The sequence below is a fragment of the Papio anubis genome, chromosome 2 (genome assembly GCF_008728515.1).
Source record: "Papio anubis isolate 15944 chromosome 2, Panubis1.0, whole genome shotgun sequence".
NCBI lineage: Eukaryota > Metazoa > Chordata > Mammalia > Primates > Cercopithecidae > Papio > Papio anubis.
The window spans coordinates 140,085,724-140,110,533 of record NC_044977.1 but is presented as its reverse complement, the minus strand read 5'-3'; the positions used below and the strand labels follow the sequence as shown (position 1 = coordinate 140,110,533).

The 24,810-nt window shown below is 35.5% G+C and overlaps 1 protein-coding gene across 1 annotated transcript in view; it reads left to right on the top strand.

The window, feature by feature from the left end:
* The window catches only part of AADACL2 (arylacetamide deacetylase like 2), a 28,232-nt gene extending 9,437 nt beyond the window's left edge, over positions 1-18,795 (top strand). The window contains exons 2-5 of the mRNA XM_003894941.4: positions 1,081-1,303; positions 4,289-4,358; positions 5,737-5,908; positions 18,013-18,795. Coding sequence (XP_003894990.2) covers positions 1,081-1,303; positions 4,289-4,358; positions 5,737-5,908; positions 18,013-18,615 — 1,068 coding nt within the window. The 3' untranslated portion in view covers positions 18,616-18,795. The remainder of the gene's footprint in view (positions 1-1,080; positions 1,304-4,288; positions 4,359-5,736; positions 5,909-18,012) is intronic.
* Positions 18,796-24,810: the final 6,015 nt, after the last annotated feature.

The following is a 24,810-nucleotide window of genomic DNA, read 5'->3' as shown; positions in this document are numbered from 1 at the left end:
GAGTCAGCAGGCGGGAAAGTTTAAGTCTGCTGAAGCTGCGCCCACAGCGTCCCCTTCCCCCAGGTGCTCTGTCTCAGGAAGATGGGAGTTTTATCTGTAAGCCTCTGACCAGGGTTGCTGCCTTTCTTTCAGATAAGCCCTGTCAAGTGAGGAGGAACCTAGAGAGGCAGTCTGGCCACAGACACTTTGCTACGTGGTGCTGAATTCCACCCAGTCCAACCTCCCAGCCTCCTTAGCAGGGTCAGGGGAAAACCACCTACTCAAGCTTCAGTAATGCTAGACCCTTCTCCCCACACCAAGTTAGATCATCCCAGGTTGACTTCAGACTGCTGTGCTGGCAGTGAGGATTTCAAGCCAGTGGATCTTAGCTTGCTGGGCTCCGTGGGAGTGGAACCCTCTGATCGAGACCTCTTGGCTCTCTGGCTTCAGCCTCCTTTCCAGGGGAGTGAACAGTTCTGTCTCAATGGAGCTCCAAGCAACACTGGGGTACAGAAGAAACTTCTGCAGCTAGCTCCATGTCTGCCCAAACTGCCACCCAATTTTTGCTTAAAACCCAGGGTCTTGGTGTTGTAGGCACACGAGAGAATCTCCTGATCTGAAGATTGCAAAAACCATGGAAAAGCATAGTATCTCAGCTGGGTGGCACAGTCCTTCAATGGCTTCCCTTGGCTGGGGGAAGGAGGTCCCCTGGCTCCTTGCACTTCCTGGGTGAAGCAGTGCCCCACCCTGCTTCTGCTCGCCCTCTGTGGGCTACACCCACTGCCTAACCAATCCCAATGAGATGAACTGGGTGCCTCAGTTGGAAATGCAGAAATCACCTGCCTTCTGTATTGCTCTCACTGGGAGCTGCAGACCGCAGCTGTTCCTATTCGGCCAGCTTGCCAGATATTTGAGATTTTCAAGGGCAAGAAGATTATGCAATAAGATCTTTACAGTATTATTTGGAAATAATATTTATAAATAGTCTATTTCTTTTTGTTTACTTTTCTTATTTTTTCTTCCTTTTTAACCTTCTTTATATATGTATTTGGTGTTATTTACATATCTAAATATTTAATTTTGTCTGTTTTGTTCTTACAGGCTATGTGTTTTGAAAATATGGGTATTATGAGATATGAAGAGTTTATATCCATGATATTCAAGCTGGATTATACCCAACCACTTTCAGATGAATACATCACAGTGACTGATACAACATTTGTTGATATTCCAGTACGATTGTACTTGCCAAAAAGAAAGTCAGAGACCCGAAGGCGAGCTGTAATATATTTTCATGGTGGTGGTTTTTGTTTTGGAAGTTCCAGTAAGTTCACTGTGTAAGGAAAAATTGTAGCTAGCTCTACGTTTTTGATATAAGAACTATTTTATATAAATATACACACTTATACTGATATATACATCTCTCTATATATTTGTCTGGATATGGATAAGTATAGATATAAATGTTAGATATGTAATAAAGAGACATAGACATATGTTTGGCAAAGGGGATTTTAAATTCAGTTTTTGTTTTGTTTTGTTTTTTATTATCCTTAGCTTTCATATTGAATGAATATATATCAAATGAAAATAGGATATAAAGTCAATTACTAAAACTTTTTTTCTTGGGATCTGAATTTGGAGCAGAAACATTGAGGGGATGCAGATGTTTTAATTAACAGTCAAAAGCATTTGCTATTGGTTGCTACAAGATCAAGTTTGCAGTTATTGATAACATAATATAAACAGTAGTAAGACTTAGAATGCAGTCGTTAGTATTGACTTTAAAAAGAAAGCACAAAATAGTACTATGTGATAGTAAGCTCTTCCCATAAAGTCTAAGTTCCCTACTTGTCTTTTTAGGCATTTTTCATACAGTGATTATCCAATAAATGTTTTTGTGAAGAAAAATAGTACACACAGAGTGAATGAGAGGGACATCTGATGATCTCTAGAGGGATTATTATCCAGAATGTTCTAACTCTTTTCTTTTATGAATTTTTTTACCTTCTTTATGTTTTCAATAAATTAGATTTCATCTATAATTTAATTTATATCATGCATTAAAATGGTCAGAATAACCTGCTTTCTCGATAAGATAAATACCAAGTTTGCCTCAAACTCCAAAGAAATGCATTCATTCCACGGAAGTTTTTTGAGGTCTATGAAATATCCAAGTGTTCATATACGTGTTACCTAGGACTTGAGTAAGCATAAAAGAAATGGCCACCGATGGGAAAATATCACTTTGAAAAATACTAAAAAGTATTCCTGATTATGAGGTTTATATCTCTTTTTACTGACAATGTAAAGTAATTGCAATTACTTTTATTTTTTATAAATAAATTTTTTATTACTTTTATAAAGTAATTGTAATTACTTTACATTACTTTACAATGTAAAGACAATAGGCAATGACATGATCAATAATTTCTAAAACTGTGAGAATTATTATTCAGGATATGACATTCCAGCATTCCGCCTAGCTAAATTCTAGATGTCTTTTTTCAATATTTTGGTTTTATATTTACACATTATTTGTTTTCAGATCTCCCAAACATATGTGAATAAACTGGAAAAGACTTAGATACTTTCTATTTTTTCACCAAGAAAAAAGACATTATAACTATTTTCTAGTATTTGCAAATTTTAATTTTCTTTCTTTTCTCCCAGGCTTCCTCTTTTTTCTTCTCTAAAACATATCAAAGTTGCTTTGAGAACTAAGAAATACAGGAAAATGTTGGTTATGAAATGAAACTGGAAATAAGACCCCAAGTTCTCTGGATGAAATGGACTCCCTGTGGCTGATAAAGATACCCAAATTATGATACTAAGAACTCAGTGTCCATAATGAGTGAGAAAAGGGTGGTCACACATCCCTTTGTTCCCAGAGAAGGCAGATCCAAACATTCTGTTTGTGTCTCAGAGCTAAGATGTTTCCAAGCTGAAACACTTTGACCAGAAAACTCCTCCCACCGTTTGCTTGAAAGGGGTATCTAACAGACTTTCAGTTTGGGGCTTGGAAACCACCCCACCAGGAATCAGCTGTTTTGAACTATTTGAATAAGTTTGAATCCTTTATTTACATATATAGATCTGATTCTGATTGAGGGGTGCCAGCTGATTCTCCATATTTAAGCCACAGACCCTCTTTTTGGTCTCTGGAGCACACTTTTGTTTTCCATGGAAGGCTATGTCTCCCTAATCTGCAGATTTCAAAAAAAAAAAAAAAAAATAGAAAATATGGTCTTTTGTTAACACGGTGAAGTTCAGAGAGTTCTTAGGTCTTGTACATATTGGTCTTTATCTATGCATGGCTTTTTCTTGAAAATTAACTTAATCTTTAAGAAAACGTTATTTTTGTCTATTTAAAAGACTAGGTGACTTACTTTCCTGTGTTCCAGGTTATATATATACCCAGTGGTTAATTTTTACTTTGCAGTTTTGTTAATGTGCAAGAGAAGGTCCAGAAAAGTCTGGAATTTGATCACAACTCTAGAATTCTCTGGATTTCTAGGATCTTGTGGTAAATAAAGCAGCAGCAGATGTCACAGAATTTGCCAATGTGATTGGCCAGGGCCCTGGTAAATAGGATATGTGGGGACCTGGGGAAAGGGGTGTGTGTGTGTGTGTGTGTGTGTGTGTGTGTGTGTGTGTGTGTTATGTGTCTGGGGAAAGTCAATGGCTTGTACATCAAGCATGTCAAAACTCATATGTATATCAAGTCTTCATACTGACCTGCCAGAGGCTCTCTCATATCTGGTTATTATTCCTTAGACTCTGTCTTAATGCCAATGTTATTGGGCTATTTTATTATGTGGCATCTTCAGAGAAGACAGAGGTTTTGAAGAACCATGTTTAGAGATTTAATACATACTATTACTTTCTTTTTCCTCTGACTTCTGAAATAATTAAAAACTTACAGAGTTCACATAAATGCAAGTCAAAACATTACCATTATTTCAGATGAAGTAAAATGCACCAGGATACAAAGGGTCCTGGGAAGGGTCATTGTGTACAGACAGCAGATGTCAAGACGAAATTACAATAGGCTGAACCTACTCTAGTTTATCCTCCCCAAAATAATCGGTAAAGTTATCCTTTTCTCCCTGGAGAGAGTGGCTGAAAAGACTAGGAACGGGAGAGTGTGCCATGTGGATGCAGGTCCATCTGCTTGGAAATAGGGGGTGGAAATAAAAGCTCCTATGTGATATTCACAAACCACAGTTATTTTCACATTCATATCTGTAACTGTTTCTACTGCTTTCTAATTACAGGAAATACTTTGATGTTTATTTCTTCATTTCAGAACAGAGGGCTTTTGACTTCCTGAATAGATGGACTGCAAACACACTTGATGCTGTCGTTGTAGGTGTGGAGTAAGAGAATTTTTTTTTTTTTTTTTTTTTTTTTTGTGGCTACTATGATTTTTGCCTTTACCATGTAGAGGTTTGATTCCCACATCAAGTCAGCTATGCTTCAAATATAATTTTTTAAATTAATATATTTTACTTGTCACCTTTTGCATCATAGACCGCTCCTCAAAGAGTTTCAGTGTCCCATTATTTTTCTGTGATTGTCAGAATATCTGAATGATACCCCAGGGTAAGCAGTTTTGGAAACACTTGCTCTAGATATGTAAGACTCAGGTCCTATAAGGCTCTAGTAGTGTCCCAAGTAACATAGCTGGACAGAAGGAAGTATATTAGCTATTACACATTTGGGATATTGGATTGTATTTGAGCAGGCAAGAAAAGTTTCATTTCATCGCTTTTGAAGTAATCTAAATACTGCTTTATATCTGTTTTGATATAATAATATAAGTTTGTGCTTGGCTTATACATTCTACCAAATCCCTACAATTTGTGTCATTCTTTGTCTAAAAAGTATAAATCCACTGTATTTTAAATAAAGATACCAACATCTTTTTGGTACAGATCTATGTCTAAGCTACAAATTACTTAGAGTTTTCTAGATAGCTTATAATAAAATTCTAAGAACCCTATTACCAGCACTTCCTATTGGCTATAGAAATATACACGCTTTAGCATTCTGAAGATCAAAAAGGAAAAGCTCTACGAATAGGCTGCTAGAGGTATTTTCCTGTTTTACCAGTCTACATATACTGGGGATATACTGGGGAAAAAATCCATTTGTGCCCATGAAAAGAATTGTGTGATAATTTGCCTTACAAATGGATTTACCAGAAATAAGCAAGCTCTCTGGCATATTTAAATTTTATTTATATTTCAAAATTTTTATCTAGTAATAACTACTGGATATTATCCATGATGAAGTATATGCACCGTCAGCTTGTAAAACTTTTACCTAAATGACCTTGATAAACTACGACACTGCCTACAATATGCTCTCAGATCTGCAATCCATTGTGCTTTTTAAATAAGGGTTATAAAAAAGTGTTTGGATTACAAGTTATAATAAGAATATGACGGAAGCCATAGACCATCTCCATTCTAAAACACACTTGGACTAAAAATTTTGCTTACAATTCTTAGGAAGTTCATAAAACTCCCCTGACTCCTCACAAATAATGCCATCCATGGACTTTAGGTACAAGATTGAAGACCTTATACTTTATTAAAATAGTTTTCATTTTAATCAAGAGTTAGTAGAAAACTTAGGCTTGATTTTTAGAACACTGAACAAGAAAGGCTGGCGTAAAATTGCATCTACTTGGTATTTGAGAATTAAATGGACAGATACAACCGTAAATGCTTTATTATTCTTTCTTTAAAGCTATAGGCTAGCTCCTCAACACCACTTTCCTGCTCAGTTTGAAGATGGCCTTGCTGCAGTCAAATTTTTTCTTCTGGAAAAAATTCTCACAAAATATGGAGTGGATCCCACCCGAATCTGCATTTCAGGAGACAGTTCTGGGGGCAATTTAGCAACAGCGGTCACTCAACAGGTACATTATATTTGTTTTTATGATACGAGGTAGAAGTTGAGGCTCATTTTTTTTTTTCTATAGATAATTCAGTTCTTCCAGTACCATTTGTTGAAAAGACCATTCTTTCCCATTGAATTACAGTGGCACTTGAGTAAACGTTTATTTAACTTTAGTGTAACTATTTCTGGATTCTTTTGTTCCATTGATATACATGTCTATCTTACTGCCAATACTACACTGACTTCAACTTTGTTCTTCTTTTAAAAAAATGTTTCTAGTATTCCATATCTTTCTCATTAAAATATTAGATTATCTTACCAATTTTTAAAAAGAAAGACTAACTGATTTTTTATTAGGATTGCATTGAGTCTATAACTTTGGGGAGGACTGACATCTCAATAATGTCGAGTTTTCCAATTAATGTACATGGCATGTCTCATACTTTTATTAGATCCCCTTCAGTTTCTTAGCAACATTTTGCTATTTTCGGTGTAGAAATCATGGAAATCTTTTCCCAAATTTTACCCTGAGATTTTTTTTAACATTTTATTAAAAATAGTATTTTCTGAATGTTTATTTGGAACATATTGGAATTAGGAATTTGGAACTTATTTCTATGGTATGTAGAAATACAATCGATTTTGATATTGGCCTTTTCCCATCATATCCTCAATAACTCACTTATAACTCTAGTGTTCTTTGTTTTGTTTTTGTTTTTGCTTTTGTTTTCGTTTCCTAGGATTTTCTATACAATTATATTTTCAATGACTAGAGACAGTTTTAGCTCTTGCTTCCCAGTACTTACTCCTTTTAATTTTTCTTTTATTAGTGCACTGTCTGGGGCCTCTAGTAAAATATTTAATATAACTGTCTTGCTTTGTATTTTCAGATGAAATTTTTCAATATTTCATCAATAAATATAGTATTACCTGAAGTTACTAGTTAGCTTTTGTCAGATTGAGGAAGTTATTTCTACTCCTAGTTTGCTGACAGTTTTTGCATAAATGGGTGTTGAATTAGTCAAATGATTTTAATGCAGCTATTGAGATGATCGTGTAACTTTTCTTATTTATTCTTTTAGTGTGGTAAATTATGCCAATTGACTTTTAAACGTTAAATGTTAAATTATGCTTACATTCTAGGCATGAGCCTTACTTGGTCATGATGAATTAAAATTTTTATACATTGCTGCTTTCTGTTTGCTCTAGTTCATTAAATGTTTTGTACTTTTGAAATTAGTCTTCATTTTTTAACACTTTTTGTCAGGTTTTTTTTTTTTTTTTTTTTTTTTTTTTTTTCTCTTTTGTAAGGTTGTATTGTGGTACAATTGAAAACGAAAAATCATATGTATTTAAGATGTACAACATGATGTTTTGATATATGTATGCATTTTGAAACAATTAACACAAGCTAAGTAACATACTCGTTACCTAACATAGTTACCATTTATTTTTTCTGTATAATGAGCATGTTTAAGATCTGTCTTAGCAAATTTTCAGTACGCAGTGTTATTAACTATAGTCACCGCACTTAATGTTAGATCTCCAGAACTTATTCATCCTGCATAACTGAAACTTTGTAATCTTTCACCAACATCTCCCCGATTTCCCATCTCCATCCCCTTGCATCTATATCCCCAGCTCCTCATAACCACCACCTACTATCCACTTCTAGGGGTTTAACTTTCTCAGGTTCTACATATAAGCAAGATTATGCAGTATTTGTCTGTCTTCACCTGACTTATTTCATTCAGTGTAAGGACCTCCAGGTTCATCAATGTTGTCACCAATGATAGGATTTTCTTCTTTCTGAAGGCTTAATAATATTCCATTGTGTGTGTTTGTGTGTGTGTATCTACATATACACACACACACCAAATTTTCTTTATCCATTTATCCAACTGACAAACAGTTTGATTCCATATCTTGGCTACTGTGAATACTGCTGCAATGAATATGTGAGTACAGATATCTCTTCATGTTATTGACTTTGTTTCCTTTGGATATATAGCTAGAAGTGGTGTTGCTGAATCATCTGGTACTGTTTTCCATGACGGATACACTAATGGACATTTCCAACAACAATGTACAAGGGGTCCCTTTTCTCTATACATTTACCAATGCTTATTATTTTTTCCCTTTTTTGATAGTAGCCATTCTAACAGGCATTAACTGATATGTCATTAGGGTTTTAATTTGCATTTCCTGGATAATTGGTGACGTCGAACACTTTTTTGTATACCTGTTGACCACTTGTACATCCTCTCTTGAGAAATATCTACTCAGTTCTCTTTCCAATTTTTAAATTGGATTATTTGTTTTCTTGCCATTTAGTTGAGTTCTTTATACATTTTGAATATTAACCCCTTATTGAACCTATAGTTTGAAATATTTTCTTCTATTTTGTAGAGTGTCTCTTCACTCTGTTGATTGTTTCTTTTTTAGTGCAGAAGCTTTTTAGTTTGAGGCAATCCTATATATCTATTTTTGCTTTTGTTGCCTGTACTTTTGGAGTCATACCTCCCAAATTATTGCTTAGACCAATATTAAGACATTTTCTCTAAGCTTTCTTTCAGTAGCTATACAGTTTTATATTAAGTGTTAAACTTTTGATTCATCATTTCTAGATGATATTTGTATATGAAATGAAATGAATGTCCACTTTCATTCTTCTGCATGTGGATATATAGAATTCTCAACATTTTTTATTGAAAAGACTGTCTTTTCCTCTTGTGTGTTCTTGGCACCTTTATCAAAGATCAATTGACCATTGCTATGGCTTGGTCTTTCCCAGTCAAAGCTCATGTTGAAATTTGATCCCCAATGTGGCAGTGTTGAAAGACTAAGCCCAGTGAGAGGTGTTTGGGGCAGGACGGTGGATCCTTCATGAATAGATTAATACTCTTCAGAGGGAAGGAATGAGTGAATTCTTGCTCTCCAGGGAATGAATTAATTTGTGAGACAGCAGATTATTAAAAAGCATTTGGCTTCCTTGGTTTCTCTCTCTTGCTTACTTTATTGCCATGTGATTTCTTTGCACATGCAGATTCCTGATTCTCTTTCAGCCATGGATTAAAGCAACCAGAGGCCATTATCAGATGCAGATACCCAATCTTGAAACTTTCAGCCACTAGAATTGTGAGACAGTTTTTTTTAAATAAATTACCCAGTCTCAGGCATTCTGTTGCAGCAGCACTAACTGAACTAAGACAACAATTTATTTCCTAGCTCTTTATCCTGTTCCATTGGTCTATATGTTTGTTTTTATGCCAGTACCATACTGTTTTGATTATTGTAGCTTTACAGTTTATTTTGAAATCAGGGATTGTCATGCCTCCAGGTTTGTTCTTTTTACTCAAGATTATATTGACTATTCAGTCTTTTGTGGTTCTATATGAATTTTCTATTTCTGTAAAAAATACCATTGAAATTTTGGTTGGAATTGCATTGAATCTGTACATTGCTTTGTGTAGTATAGACATTTTAACAATATTAATTATTTGGACCCAGAAACATGGTTAATCTTTTCATTTACTTGTGTCTTCTTCAATTTCTTTCTTTAATATTTTATAGCTTACTGTGTATAGATCTTTCTACCTCTTTGGTTAAATTTATTCCTAGTGTTTTATTTATGTACTTATTTTTGTTGCTGTTGAAATGGGATTTTTTAAAATTTCTTTTTAAGATAGTTTGTTATTAGTATACAGAAATGCAAGTGATTTTTGAATGTTGAATTCGTATCCTGCGACTTTATTGAATTTATTTACTTGTACGAACAGGTTTTTGATAGTCTTAGGGTTTTCTGTATCTGATATCATGTAATCTGCAAACACACTTTTTTTTTTTTTTTTTTTTTTTTTTTTTTATAGTTTCTCTTTGTTTCCCAGGCTGGAGTGCAGTGGCATGATCTCCACTCACTGCATGCTCTGCCTTCTGGGTTCATGCCATTCTCCTGCCTCAGCCTCCCAAGTAGCTGGGACTACAGGCATCCGCCATCATGCCTAGCTAATTTTTGTATTTTTAGTAGAGATGGCATTTCACAGTGTCAGCCAGGATGGTCTCGATCTCCTGACCTCGTGATCTGCCCGCATCAGCCTCCCAAAGTGCTGGAATTACAGGCGTGAGCCACTGCACCCGGCCCAGACATTTTTACTTCTTTCTCATTTGGATGCTTTTTATTTATGTTTTTGTTTGTTTGTGTTTTTGTTTTTTAATAGTTCTGACTAGGTCTTCTAGTATTTTGTTAAATAGATACGGTGAGAATGGGTATCTTTGTCTTGTTCCTGATCTCAGAGGAAAAGCTTTCAGCTTTTCACCACTGACTATGATGTTAGCTGTGAGCTTCTCTATATGGCCTTTATTTATTATGTTGAGGTACTTTCCTCTATACGTAATTAGTTGAGATTTTGTATTATGAAAAGATATTGCATTTTGTCAAGCCATTTTATGCATCCGTTGAGATGTTCATGTAATTTTTATTCTTCATTCTCTTACGTTTCTATTTTAAAACAATGATGAAACTGGTCTTCTTCAGACTTCTTTTTGAGAAACACTGCTCTGTACTTTTTAAAATATGACTTTAGTTATAAAAACTTGAACCAAAACGTTACTCTAGGTGCCTCTCTATTTATTTTTTAAAATTTCTTTCCTCTTAAGTATTATAAAATTCAGGAATAAAGCACAGGAAGAAGTTTATATACATACATATTTTACATACATATACACTTGAAATATATGTTATACATACATATATAAGTACATATGCACATACATACATATACATACATATACATATACATATGCCTATCTGTATATATTAATCTATGACATCATACACACAAAATCCTATTGTGAAACCAAAATGGCCATGATAACAAAGCCTCACCTTTGGTTCTATGCCTGGGCCTCCTTTCAACCCAACCTGTTCCACTTTAGTTGCCCTTCATGTTTAGAGCTCTAAGTAAATGTTCTTAGGAGAAAAATAAAAGAGGGCTTCATTGCCAAGAAGAAAATTTGCAAACCATTAGACATGTTGATTCCTGAGGACTCTTCCAGCATGAACTTGTTTGCTATTTACTTGAAATAATGTCATTTATTTAAAAGATCTTGCTGGAGTGAAATGAGGAGTGTGATAGAGGGTAAAAATTGGAGAATGCCCTGCTTAGAGATTATTATGCTAATTACTATGTAAAATTGTATAGCAGTCTGGTCTAAAATTTCATCTGAAACCGGTTTGGGGAATGTAGAGATTCTGAAAGCTCCAACAATTACCCAATAGTGATTAACCAACATCTTACCACACCTCTAATTTCTTCTTGCACATTTGTAACATTTGCTTGGCTTTGCAAGTGTAGCAAGCATAACTGAAACAACAATTGGGCTTGGTGTATTGGCTCATTCCTATAGTCCCAGCACTTTGGGAAGCCCAGTGGGGAGGATTACTTGAGGCCAGGAGCTCAAGACCAGTCTAGGCAAAAAATAAAAATAGCCAGGGGTAGTGGTACACTCCTGTAGTCCCAGCCACTCAATAGGCTGAGGCAGGAGGATTGCTTGGGCCCAGGAGTTCGAGGTTTGCAGTGAACTAGGATCACATCCCTGCACTCCAACATGGGTGAGAGGGCAAGACCATGCCTCTAAACAACAAAAAAGAAAAGAAAGAAAGAAAAAAGAAATAAGAGTTGGATGTAGCCATACAGATTCATGAAAATGTGATACCCTACCTTATAACTTTTCAGCAGGACAATACTTAGTAACACAGGCACCAAACAGAGATGTGATTCTCAGTAAAATCTGTAGGACAGCACAAAAGTGAATAAAAATCACTCTATTTCTTAAATTATTCTATTTCTATTTCTTAAACATACATAATATCTATTCTATTGGTCTTTCCCAGTCAAAGCTCATGTTGAAATCTCATCCCCAATGTGGCAGTGTTGAAAGACTGAGCCTAGTGAGAGGCGTTTGGGGCAGGAGGGTGGATCCTTCATGAATAGATTATACCCTTCAGAGGGAAGGAATGAGTGAATTCTAATAGAACATGAGTTTTATGTCTAATGAGTGCGTTCTAAGAGAACGTCATTCTATTTCTTAATTAATTCTATAAGAACAGTGTCTATTTAGATGTTCTGATTTATCTGTTCAGAGGGAACATAGTGCAGCATGCAGATGAACAGACTGCAGAAGAACTCAGTGTACTTCATGAGCATTTAAAAAGGTGATTTTCTTTATCTTTTCCTATTTACTTTTATGATTATGCTTTACGTTATTTGTTCTTCATGGACTGCTAAACTTTCTACATGAATTAAATTTTCATTGAAAAACTTTATTCCCTGTACTGTTTTTATTTTGGGTCATAAGCATCAACTTTTACTTTGAAATGATTATAGAGCTCATTTTTTCCAATGTCTCATGATCCTGTGATCGACAACATGTTATAGATTATGGTTTTAAAAATTCGGTATCAATAATCACCACTGAGAGATATATAAAAAATGACTCATTTGTTTCCATTCACATTATAAAAGGATTTTCTCATGGATTAGGACACATATACTATCCTGTCATTTTTCAATTGCATTCTTTATTGAGAAGAAATGAATATCTTATACCTATTATTGCTAGATTTTCTGGCAACATCACATGATGTGTCCTAAACTCACTAATGTGGCTCGCTGGTCACAATGATCTGGATGATCACTATAGCTTGAAAACTTTTGTGGACATGGTGCCTTAATCTTTAATTAAGAGGAAAAAGTATTTCTAAACTCTAATCATATCACTTAAATCCAATTTCATGGCCACATTTTATTTTAAAATAATGTGTGCATTGCTCTTATTTAGGATCACAGATATTCTTTTTACTTTCATAAAATAATGGGAATTTATTTGATATTTTGAAGTAATTAGTAAGTCCTACTCTCTTAGATATTCTAAAAAATAAGTATTTCAGTGTAGGTAATTTAAAGAGGAAGCTATGATATACGATACCTCTACTTATTTAGGTTTATAGCTTGGGTCTTTCTAAATATACTTTTGCTTCTAATTCGTATCTTCTTTCATAAGGTGGTAATAAAGCCTTATCATCTTATTTATAATAATATTTCTATGGCATCCAATATTTCTATGGCTATATATGATATTACATATGTGACACTTCTTTAAAAATATAAAAAAATTCTTTAAAAACAGTTTAATAGCAAATGTTAATCAGAAATTATAATCAATGGTGATGATTTTTAGAAAAATATGACTGACATACAGCATTCTTGGACATGGGATGATGTCCCATACATAGATAATATGTATGTTAGTTTCTATTATTTTGTTTGTTTACCTCTGTGTAATCCCATCATTCAGTGTTATACAGGTCGCCTGAAATCCATCAGAAGCAGAAACATCTGTCTTCTGTTACTTGCACCTGGAAGTGGTATCACCATGAGTCTGCACTTCTGAGTGATATAATCTGTTTTACTGTCATACTTTTAGGACACAAAGTGGGAAGTGGGATTTTAGGGGAAGAATAAGTATCAGGAAAGGACAGGATTAACCTGCAAGGAGGAGAGCAGGTTGATTATCCTGGACTTTGTCTAGCCCGTGTGGGAGTTTTGCAGTTTCCAGCATGGTTGGAACATGTATGCTTGGATGAGGCCAAAAAAATCCTCCCATATTGGAATTTCTTCATGGTGGTTCATAGTTTATCAAGATACTCATTGGCTGGTTGTGTATTGGTGGAATCAGATTTGGGGTTGTTAGGGGTAGTTGATAGAAAGGAAAATTAGTGGGGATAGCAGTCACAGTTGCTATGAAGTTGAATGCTCTGGGTTGAAAATGACAGATATGTTAAGTTTGGTGAGCAATACTTATCAATAGCAATGTAGGAACTCCTCAAATAACAAGTTATCATTTTGTGTAAATCCATCCTTACATGGTTAACAGGCCATGGATAAGTTGGCGTGGGCATGCAGGAATTTGAATAACACACACTCAAATCAGGGAGCTAGATGGTAGGGTATCTTGTGAACCAGCAACTGGATTGAGAAGCATAGTAGATGATGAGGGGCAAAGTGCAAGGGCTGCAATATGTTCCTCTGGCAGTGGAAACTATCATTCTCTAGGAAAGTGCCATGTCCTTTGAATGGTCACAGGGCACTTGGGAAATGGGAGACGATTCAGTAATGCCTCAGACTCTCTGGAGTTGACTTTAGGTCAAGCACAGGTGTCCATGGCAGATTACTGCTTCGAATGGGCTTTGAAGCAGTTTAGTCATAGAATGACACAGGACATGAAGTCATGGATCATCCCTTCTCTGACTTTGTTACCAACTTCCTTTCAGCCACCACTCCCAATTCATGCTGTCCAGGAGGGTTGTTTGTGAATGAAAACACTGATGTAGGAGTGAAAATGGTGCTGGTCAACATGTTTACTCCAAGCATTTTAGCATGGCATAGCAGATTTTCATGAACTGGGTCCTAAATTTTGCTCTCAAAAGTATAGACTTAGGAGACCAGTCTTCATGGTATAAATAAATTACTTTCTTGATGACAATCATACCAGTGGCATGGCCTAGAACTTGAAAAACACAACCTATAACTTGAACCAATTAGAGATTCATACTTGGTGACTTAATAAAGGAGGGACAGAGCAAATAATTTATATGAGACAATTTTACTGTAAATACCATAACTTTAGGATTAATCATGTTTAATTATAAAGGAAAGTTCAAATACGTAGTATCCATTGTGTTTTCATGAAAATAATGTTCATTGTTGAAAAAGATTAAGAATAAAGACGGACTTTACTTAAACTCTTTCACAGTCTATGAGTTACTTAGACGTCCAAAGGTCTTTATTATATTGGAAATATGATAAAACTGTAAATAGAAATTTGAAATACAGTTACCAGTGTCTAAACTCTAAGGACATTGCCACAAGAGAAGATGATTGGCTTCATTAGTCATTAGGAGCAACATGGCGAAACCCCATCTCTACAAAAAAAAGAAAAAACTGATATATAAACAACAAGGTAAGGTTAGTGGACGAAGACTTCCTGGAAAGGATAAGCAGAGGTTATAAGGATAAAATCTTGCAACAATATGAAAGCATTTTGGAAAGTATAACTTAGAAAAGTATAGGTTTCATAATTTTTTTGTATCTCCTGTGAGTTCTAGCATAATATTGCAACATGTTGCTAGTATTTGGTAAATGTTTCCTATTCATTCTTATTATAGGGTTCATAAATAAATTGTTCAATGAGTGGAAAGGCATTCAAATCAAAGGGGAGTGTCCAGAAAAGATTCCCACAGATTAGCCCCAGACCTCACTCAGGTCCCAAGGACTTTTCCCCTTGTTATGGGCAGAGTTTAGGGTTGGCCACCTGTTATTTTCTTAATCCAGGATAATTGAGGTCACACTGTTAGCTATGGCATGGTTTACAGTTTGAGTGGCTGGTATCAATCTTGTGCTTCCTGTTCTACAAAAAGATGTAGGTTCTGATGGGTATGGAGACACAAGATGCTACATGCCCAGGTTGGCATACTTCCTGTAGCAGCCCCCTCTGCATGCCTTCCCCTCCTGCCTGACTGCCAGGCTCAGTATTCTGCAGAAGCCAGCATTGATGAGATCTCATTTCTCAGATCTGCAAGGGCCCCCTCAGCTGCAGATTGGTAATGTGACAATTAACCTTCAAGGGCACAAAGTCTCAGGTATGAGGCACACAGCAGCAATCAGTTACCAGTGTCTAAACTCTAAGGACATTGCCATGAGCTAGATATGTTCTCTCAACTTTTTTGATCTTTTACTTTTTCATTCTTGTTCTTTACAAAGTAATAACATCCTGAGAGGAATGTCACATATTTTTTTGCACTCAAGTACATATTAGTTACCCACAAAATCAGAAATATATATCCATTCCTTCATTTCCATTTTATAGAATGCTCCATTCTAGGCTTGTTTTGGTTTAGTATTAATGTTTATGCACACTTTTGAACTTTGCTTAGCTCGTTGTCTTCGGGACCATATAGGTCTAGGAGCAAAGAACTAAGCTATAGATAGGTCAATCATTCAGTGTTACTTTTGGGACCTACTTGTCTTATACTTGTTACTGTTTCTCGGATCTTATTATTCCTGGCTCCAGATATAGTGTCCTGTTAAAAGAATTATAAATCAGATATTATGGTTTATAATATTATGGTTTCCATATTATTAAAATATTCATTTTTCAATGATTTTCCCGTATGATATTAATGACTTTATTATCTTATGTCCAGTAAGGGGTACAATGACAACTCAGGTATCATGTCAGTGTTTGTGAAATTCAAAACCAAGTAGAAAGATTAATCATGTACATTTTTGTATAATAAAGGAAAAATGACAATTGGTCTTAAAGAGGTAATAGAGATTTGGGAATTTAAAAAAGAAGCGTTTCCTTTGATCAAGTATTCACATGCATAATCACACATATATGCTTATGAGTATATATAAAATGTGTAGAAAATATCTGAAACACACCAGATAAATAACATAGTTGTTAACACTATGGCAAAATTGCCAACCTCAGAGAATCTGACTCAGGTGCTTTTCCAATATCTTGAAGAGAACTGACTTTAGCATGGGTTTTGAAGAATATTAGAGAGGAAAAATGCCTTGAATGGCAAAGTAACAAATGAAATAATGGGGAACATAGAAATGGGAATACTGACACATTTGTTGAAGTGATTTATTCCATATGGCATTCCAGACAGGAAAGGTAGGGTCAGGCAAGGGTATTGATGGACACTTTTTGACCTGTCCCTTTTTATGTGTTCTCTGTTTGTTTGTTTTTTCTTTTCCTAGATTAGCGAGATGGAGAGTAGGATGACTGAGGGTGGGCTATTGACAGCAATCTTTGATTAGTAAGTTATCTACCTAAGGGCACTGCAGAGAGATTTGGGATCTAGGAAGGTTTCTGTAAGTTAACTTTATTTTGGTTCATTTTCATTCTACACTCATTAAACCTCTAGCATCTTGGAAGTACGTTGTGGAGCTTAAACCTCTAGCATCTTGAAATACGTTGTGGAGCTTAAACCTCTAGCATCTTGAAAGTACGTTGTGGAGCTTAAACCTCTAGCATCTTGGAAGTACGTTGTGGAGATGGTAGGATACCATTTCCCTTTCTGAGGTACCTCTTGGACTTCAATTTAGTTTTTCCTTTCTGTTCAGCTAATCACTGTGGTGCATGGTTGATTTAGAGGTACCTTCTGTGGTCCTGAGCTTTTCACTTGGAGCAGCAGCAGGTATTTTCATTTGTCCAGATGCCAGCCTCTAGCCAAGCAATAACTCCTGGGAGATTAATTCAAGGTGTTCTCTTTCAGTCTGCAGGGTCATAGGTGAGGTCTCAAATGCCTTTCTCTTTGGAAAAGAAAAGGCACTCCTTATTAAGTACTTCACATTTTTTCCTTGCGTATCAAACTTATGCACATCAATTTTTGTCATAATTTTCTTCCTTTGTTTCTCCAATACTGCATCATTCTCATAAAATACCTGTTGATTGGCTTTTTATTTTTCTTCACCTTGGTCCATGTGCTTTTGCACTGGGATAATGTTTCTTAAAAATTATGGTATGATGTTGGTAATGTCTACCTTGTTGCCAAAGAACATATTCTAAAAATTTTGAAGACTTTTTTTAGATTCTATAATGAAATAATATGATTTAATAGCTATATTTATTTCTTCAACTCACTCTGGCTACTTTATTTAAGAAGGATTTTTACAAACTTATTTGTACTGTCAACTTCCTCTAGAAATATCTTTGGAATTGGATCATTTTCATTTGTGATTTTTGACCAAAATATCCTGCATATCTCTCTTGCCTTGTACATTCTCTGTCTCTTTCCCCCTCTTCTCTTATTCTTTCTCCTTTTTTCCTCACACACAAAATCAATATTTTTAAAATTTTAATTTTAAATTGGTTTGAATTTTTTTTCATGCCATGGAAATATATTTTAAATATTGTAAAAATAATTATGATATATGACATCAATTTATGTAGATTTGTTTATCTCATGATTGCTAGATAATTAAGATTAAATTTTATTCTCCTGCTATTTTGGAAAATTTTGTATTACAGAATATTACCATATATTTTCAGGTGCAGAATGATGCTGAAATAAAACATAAAATCAAGATGCAAGTCTTACTTTACCCTGGCCTACAGATAACAGATTCTTATTTGCCATCTCACCGAGAAAATGAGCATGGTATAGTTTTGACCAGGGATGTAGCCATAAAACTCGTGAGCTTATATTTCACCAAGGATGAAGCACTTCCCCGGGCAATGAGAAGAAACCAACACATGCCTCTGGAGTCAAGACATCTGTTTAAGTTTGTTAACTGGAGTATTCTTCTTCCTGAGAAGTATAGAAAAGACTATGTATATACTGAACCAATTCTTGGAGGACTTAGTTATTCACTGCCAGGACTTATAGACAGCAGAGCATTACCCTTGTTGGCCAATGATTCTCAGTTGCAGAATTTGCCACTAACCTATATTCTTACTTGTCAACATGATGTCTTAAGAGACGATGGACTTATGTATGTTACAAGACTTCGAAATGTTGGAGTTCAAGTTGTTCACGACCATATTGAGGATGGAATTCATGGAGCTTTATCATACATGACTTCACCATTTTATTTACGCCTAGGTCTTAGGATAAGAGATATGTATGTAAGTTGGCTGGATAAGAATTTATAAATATATGATGATGATGTATATGTATAGCCCTTACATGGTGGATTGTAATTTGTGATATTTTGTAGTTTGGGGGCAAAGAACAATGTCATTTGAGTTGTCTAAATCTATATTTGAATCATTTATAGCAGTTAATGTGTGTCCTTGAACAGTTATTAAATTTTCTGACTTGCAGACCCTGAATATGTAAAATGTATGTAATCTGGCCTATTTTCTCCTTACTTATAATTTATTATAATTATGTTGGTCCTAATAAGAACCAGTGCTTATTAAAGTTGAGAAATAAGAGTGGTTATTGGCAAATTAGGAAAGATAGTTTCCAGATAGGCACAGAAATTGTTGTAGTGAGTGGGAAGAGAAAAAAGAATGGAACAAACTTGCTGCTAAAAATGTATGGAAACCACTGGACTAAATAAATTCTATGGACCCTATATTAGTTTCTTGTGACTATTGTAGCAAATTACTACAAATTCAGTTGCTTAAAACAACAGACATTTATTCTTTTATAGTTCTGCGGTCCTAAACTATGAAATTAGGTCCAAACCAAGTCATAGACAAGAGACACACCTTTCCTGGACCCTCTCTAGAAGGTGCTCTTTGCCTCTTTTAACCTCAGGTGGCTGCCAGTATTCTTTGACTACTGTTAGATCACTTTAAATCTTGAAGGCCAGCATCTTCCAATCTCTTTCTGCTTCATCTTCACATTACCTTCTTCTCTGCCTGTGTCTAATCTCCCTATGGGCTTCTCTTAGAAAAACACATGTGTTTATACTTAGGAGGGTCTACCTAAATGGTCTAGGATAATCTCTGCATCTCACGATCCTCAATTTAATTGCATTTGCATATTTCCCCCACCCTTTTCTTTATAAAGTAACCCTCAGACATTAGGATGTAGTTATCTTTTGGGAGGCCATTTTAAAAAACATTTTCAGTTAAATTTTATTTTTTAAAGGAGGCAGCAGATCAATATAATTCAAGAACCTGATCTAAATATGCATTCAATAATGAAGAGCATTTGAGTATGGACTAGAAAAGTTTCTCCCAAAAACTTTCGAATGTATCATCTGAAATTACCTAAAGAATAAATCACTTCGTAGTCCTTTTGTTGACTGGAATCATAAACAGAAAACTGAAAATTTATTGCTATGAAAACAGATCCATGGTACGATGTTATAAATTTTAGTATTAAGCATAGTCAGTTGAATCCAATTAAGAAGTTAAAAATGTATTTAAAAATGTGTGTATGTATGAGTACGTGCATGTGTGTGTGAAAAATCTACCATCCAATTGACCCAAAAGCAACTTATTCAGTTGGGACCAGACATTTTTCTCAATTCTCCATTATTCAGAAGGCAATTCAGTCCACAAACAAAATAAGATTATTTTAATGTAGAGAGAAATTAATTATGTTCAAAGAGCCCTTTTTCTTTCACTCAATTTCAGTACCCCAAAGTTAAAAACGCATCCTTGACTATGACAAATGAAAATAAGTGTCACGGGAATCTGTTAATTTTTTCCTCTGAGAAATAAAATCTAAATGGAGATTTGATACTATATGCTATGCTATATACACTAAGAGAATTGTATTTTTCATAATTCTGATTTGACCCGCTTTAAACTCGATCTATTTTAAAATTTGTAATTTGTTTTTCATGATACTGAATCTGGTTCCAGTTCTTTTTAATCATTTAACATACTGGCTGCCCATTCTAATTAGGAAAACAAGTACTAGAAATCTCTTCTTTTTAACAGCATGTGCTGATTTGTAAGCAAATCATTAAAAATGCAGCTCTCTAGGAAGTAAATTTTGTTGATTGTCCTATTGTCTGAACATTTTTCACAATGATTCCTGACTAAAAATCCTTTCAATTTTGTAAGCACTACACCAGTGTGTAGTGTCACTAGTATGCACTTTCAAGCCTTGAAACAGGAAGAGTGGCTCCTGTTTGTTTTAATTTTTGAAAAATTTTGTATCTTGCAGAGCAGGAAAGCCCTTCTTTTTTTGCTACATAAGTATGTGGTAGAAACATATGCTAAGGTAGGCCAGTCAATCCTTTTTTATTTATTCTGTAAATTTGGTCCCAGAATATTTCTGGAAGGAACCACAGCTAGACTAGCTTCCTTTGCAGTCCCTTACCTCACTAACTTCTTTTGTGGCTTTATCCAGGCACTGTTACTATTTGCATGCTAGTGTTCATTTCACTGGATCTTACTTTCAAAGTTTGTTCCCTTTTGTATGGTGGTGTGAGCATTGTGATCAAGCCATTACGTTTGGGAACAACTGAACAAAAGTCATCTGTTACAATGTACTTTATTTTATTTTCAAATTGACAATAATTGTACATATTCATGGGATACATAGTGGTGTTTCAATACATATCATGTATAGTGATTATATCACGGTAATTGGCACATCATCCCAAACATTTAGAATTTCTTTGTGTTGGGAATGTTCAATATCCTTTTTTAGCTGTTTGAAATTATGTAATATATTATTGTTAACTATAGTCATCCTACAGTGGTATAGAAACTACCTAGCTGTAATGTTGTATCTTTCAACAATTCTAATTTATTTCTTGACAGTGTAGGGGAAGACTTGATTACACCCCATGCCACGACAGCTAAAAAGTCCAATGTTTTCAGTCTCTTTGTAGCTATGTTATCCAGACATCGATTTGTATTTAAATCTCATATTCGTTTCTAAGAGAAATAGTTATACAGAACCTGAGAGTCAAATTCAATATTCTCTAGGTACCAAGGCAAGGGTTTATGTTATAGTTTGTGTCTTAGTCCAAGTCCCAAGTCTTGATGATACAGCTCCACAACCTACCTTCATAATACCCAGGAAAAGTATACAGAAGAAATTCTTGATTTTTTCTATCCAAATTTCTACGACTCATCTGTTATTTTTACTGATAATCTGCCTGTGTCTCCTGGAAACACATAGGTGTAGGTTTCTGACACACATATCTAACATGTAAAGCAGTAACATTTCCAAAGTACCTCCAAACAGCCACATCCTAAAGGAAATCTCTAGGTTTTTCTGCTGAAATATCCATTCCAGCATTGTGTTTGTTTGCTAGAGCTGCTGTAACAGAATGTCACAAACTGAGTGCCTTAAATAAACAAAAGGAATTTATTGCCTCATGGTTCAGAAGGCTAGAAGTGGGAGATCAAGGTGTCAGCACGCCGTGATCCCTCTGAAGGCACCAAGGATGGATCTGTTTCAGGACTCCTGGCCTGTAGCAGCATAACTCCAATCTTCACATGATATTCTCCCTTTGTATGTGTTCTTCTCCAATTTTCCCTTTTTATACAGATAGCAGTCAGATTAGATTAGGGCCCACCCTAATAATTTCATTTTAACCTTACCGTCTTTGTAAAGACCCTGTCTGCAAATAAAATCACATGTAAATTATTGGGGGTTAGGACTCCAACATATGTGTGTGTGTGTGTTTATATACATATAGTGAGATATATATATGTGTTTGTGTGTGTGTGTTTATATATATATGTATGTATGTGTATATATATATGGCAAGTATTGTATGCTCCAATTTCTTAAAAGTAAAAAATGGCCTCGTGCCATTGGTGGTGTTCTGAAAGGAAGAGTCCATCAATTTTCCTAGCAAGTATCATATGTTCCAATTTCTTAAAAGTAAAAGGAAGGCCTTGTGTCATTAGATGTGTTCTGAAAGGAAGAGTCCATCAATTTTTCTTCTGTGCATTTCTCTCTGGGGAACAGGATAGTAGCAGAAACCGAGCTGCTAGCTGAACACAGCATAGGTCATATCAGAGCCTGCCGTGAGCTCAGAAGTACCTCATGGATCATATCAAGGGTAGAACATACCAGTCTTCTCTTGTCATGTTTGAGCCTATTTTGTACACTCACCATCTATGAAGAAAATCATTTGCCCTTGAGACATAGCAGCTCCTTTTAAGTCTAGTTATGATTAATCCAGAACACTGTTCCATTTGGATTATGTGAACTAGTACTTTTAATTTTTTCACATAGCTCTGTAGAGTCTTTTCAAAAAGTCTCTCACTGATAGAACTTACTGGAACAATTTCTCCTAGCATGTGCCTTGGTGAGACATTAATGACACTAATGACACTATGGACAGTTCACAGAAGTCTGCTCCAAGCCTCACTGTGGACAGAAATATCCACATTTGTAGGAAGATTATCTGGGTACATCTTTGTTTGACTCCAACTCCAACAGGAGGTCCTCTCTCCTTTTTATTTATTTTTTAAAATCACATTTGTGGTTTCACAGCAGGAGCATATCCAAGATTACACACATCAAATACGTGGCTAGGCCCACCGTGCAATAGGTAAAATTTCTCATGGAACTTTAAGACCAATGCAAAATTTATACATATATATGTATATATCTGTGTGTAAGAGCATGTGTATAAAGAAGCATTTAAAATATATATGCAAATCATGAAATCTATTTCAATCTGTTATCAGAAATGACATCCGTACCCTAGGTTTTGCGTGGCAGTGGCGGTGGGCTGGACTGCCATCTACCATGCCAGCTCCTCCTCCCGTGCCACTGCCCGTGACTCCCCAAACAACTGAGGGAATGGGATCAGCCTCACCTAGGCCTTCATGGGGTCCACACGCTACTCCCCTGGCTGTGATGCACCACCCCTCTGGCTCCCACTGCGTCCTCAGTGAGCTAGAGGCTGGGCAGCAGCCTTTGCAGCTGCGTGCAGCTGCCCACTTTTTCAGCTTGCCTGTAATTATAATAAAGAAAAACATATATAAAAATAAGTATAATGTAAATTTTGCATACCTTCAAGCCTGTTAATGAATATGGGGAATTCAAATTCACTGCCAAGTGATATACTTTCAGCTTTGATATAAACTCAAAGAGAAGACTGCTTTCAATTGTAGGCCTACACTCTTTGCCTGATTATTTTACTTCATCTCCAACCAAATTCTGTTCACTAATTTTCGTGCAGCTTGCACTGAATAAGGCAAATTTCAGTCTCAGTACTGAGCTACTGCAGTGGTTCAAAAAGATCTATGCCCTCGATGTGTACTGTTTTCCCTATCAGCTGTCACAGGCAGTGATGTGCGTGACAGGGTGAATTGTATAGGATTTTATATTCCATCACTTTGGTATATATAATTTGAATATATATGTGTATGAATGTTAGAATGGATATAATAACAAACAAAAATAAATGTCTATTAGAGTGTTTCCCTAAAATTAAAATATGGCTTATACTTTTCCACTTACAGAAAACAAAATGAAAGGTAAGTAAATCAAAAGCTGATAATTTTTGAAGAAGAATAAGACAAATAACACCACATGCCCCTTGCCAGACTCATAGAGAAATAAAAAAGATACAATATTGGGAATGAAAAAGAAGACAGAAGGTATTGAAATAATTATGTGACTGCTACGTGCCATTGGGGGCACACACATAAAACCTAGAGGGCATGGGTAAGATACAAATAGGGGGAAAAATGACACTTCCTATAGTATAGTTTGAAGTCAGGTAACTTGATACCTCCAGCTTCGTTCTTTTTGCCTGGATTGTCTTGGCTATTCCAACTGTTTTGGTTCCACATGAATTTTAAAATTGTTTTTTCTAGTTCTGCGAAGAATGTTATTGGTAGTTTGATAGGAATAGCATTGAATCTGCACATTGCCTTAGGCAGGAGGGCCATTTTAATGATATTGATTCTTCCTATCCATGAGCGTGGGAAATTTTTCCATTTGTTTGTCATCTCTAATTTCTTTGAGCAGTGTTTTGTAATTCCCATTGTAGAGATCTTTCACCTCCCTGGTTAGCTGTGTTCCAAGGTATTGTATTCTTTTTGTGGTAATTGTGAACGGGATTGTATTCCTGATTTGGCTCTTGGCTTGGCTGTTGTTGGTGTATAGGAATGCTAGGGATTTTTGTACATTGATTTTGTATCCTATAACTTTGCTGAAGTTGTTTATCGATTGAGGGAGCTTTGGGACAAGATTATGGGGTTTTCTAGTTATAGAATTGTGTCATCTGCAAACAGGAATAATTTGACTTCCTCTCTTCCTGTTTGGATGCCCTTTAGTTCTTTCTCTTGCCTGATTGCTCTGGCCAGGACTTCCAATACTCTGCTGAATAGGTGGTGAGAGAGAGCATCCTTGTCTTCCGCCAGTTTTCAGGGGGAATACGTCCAGCTTTTGCCCATTCAGTA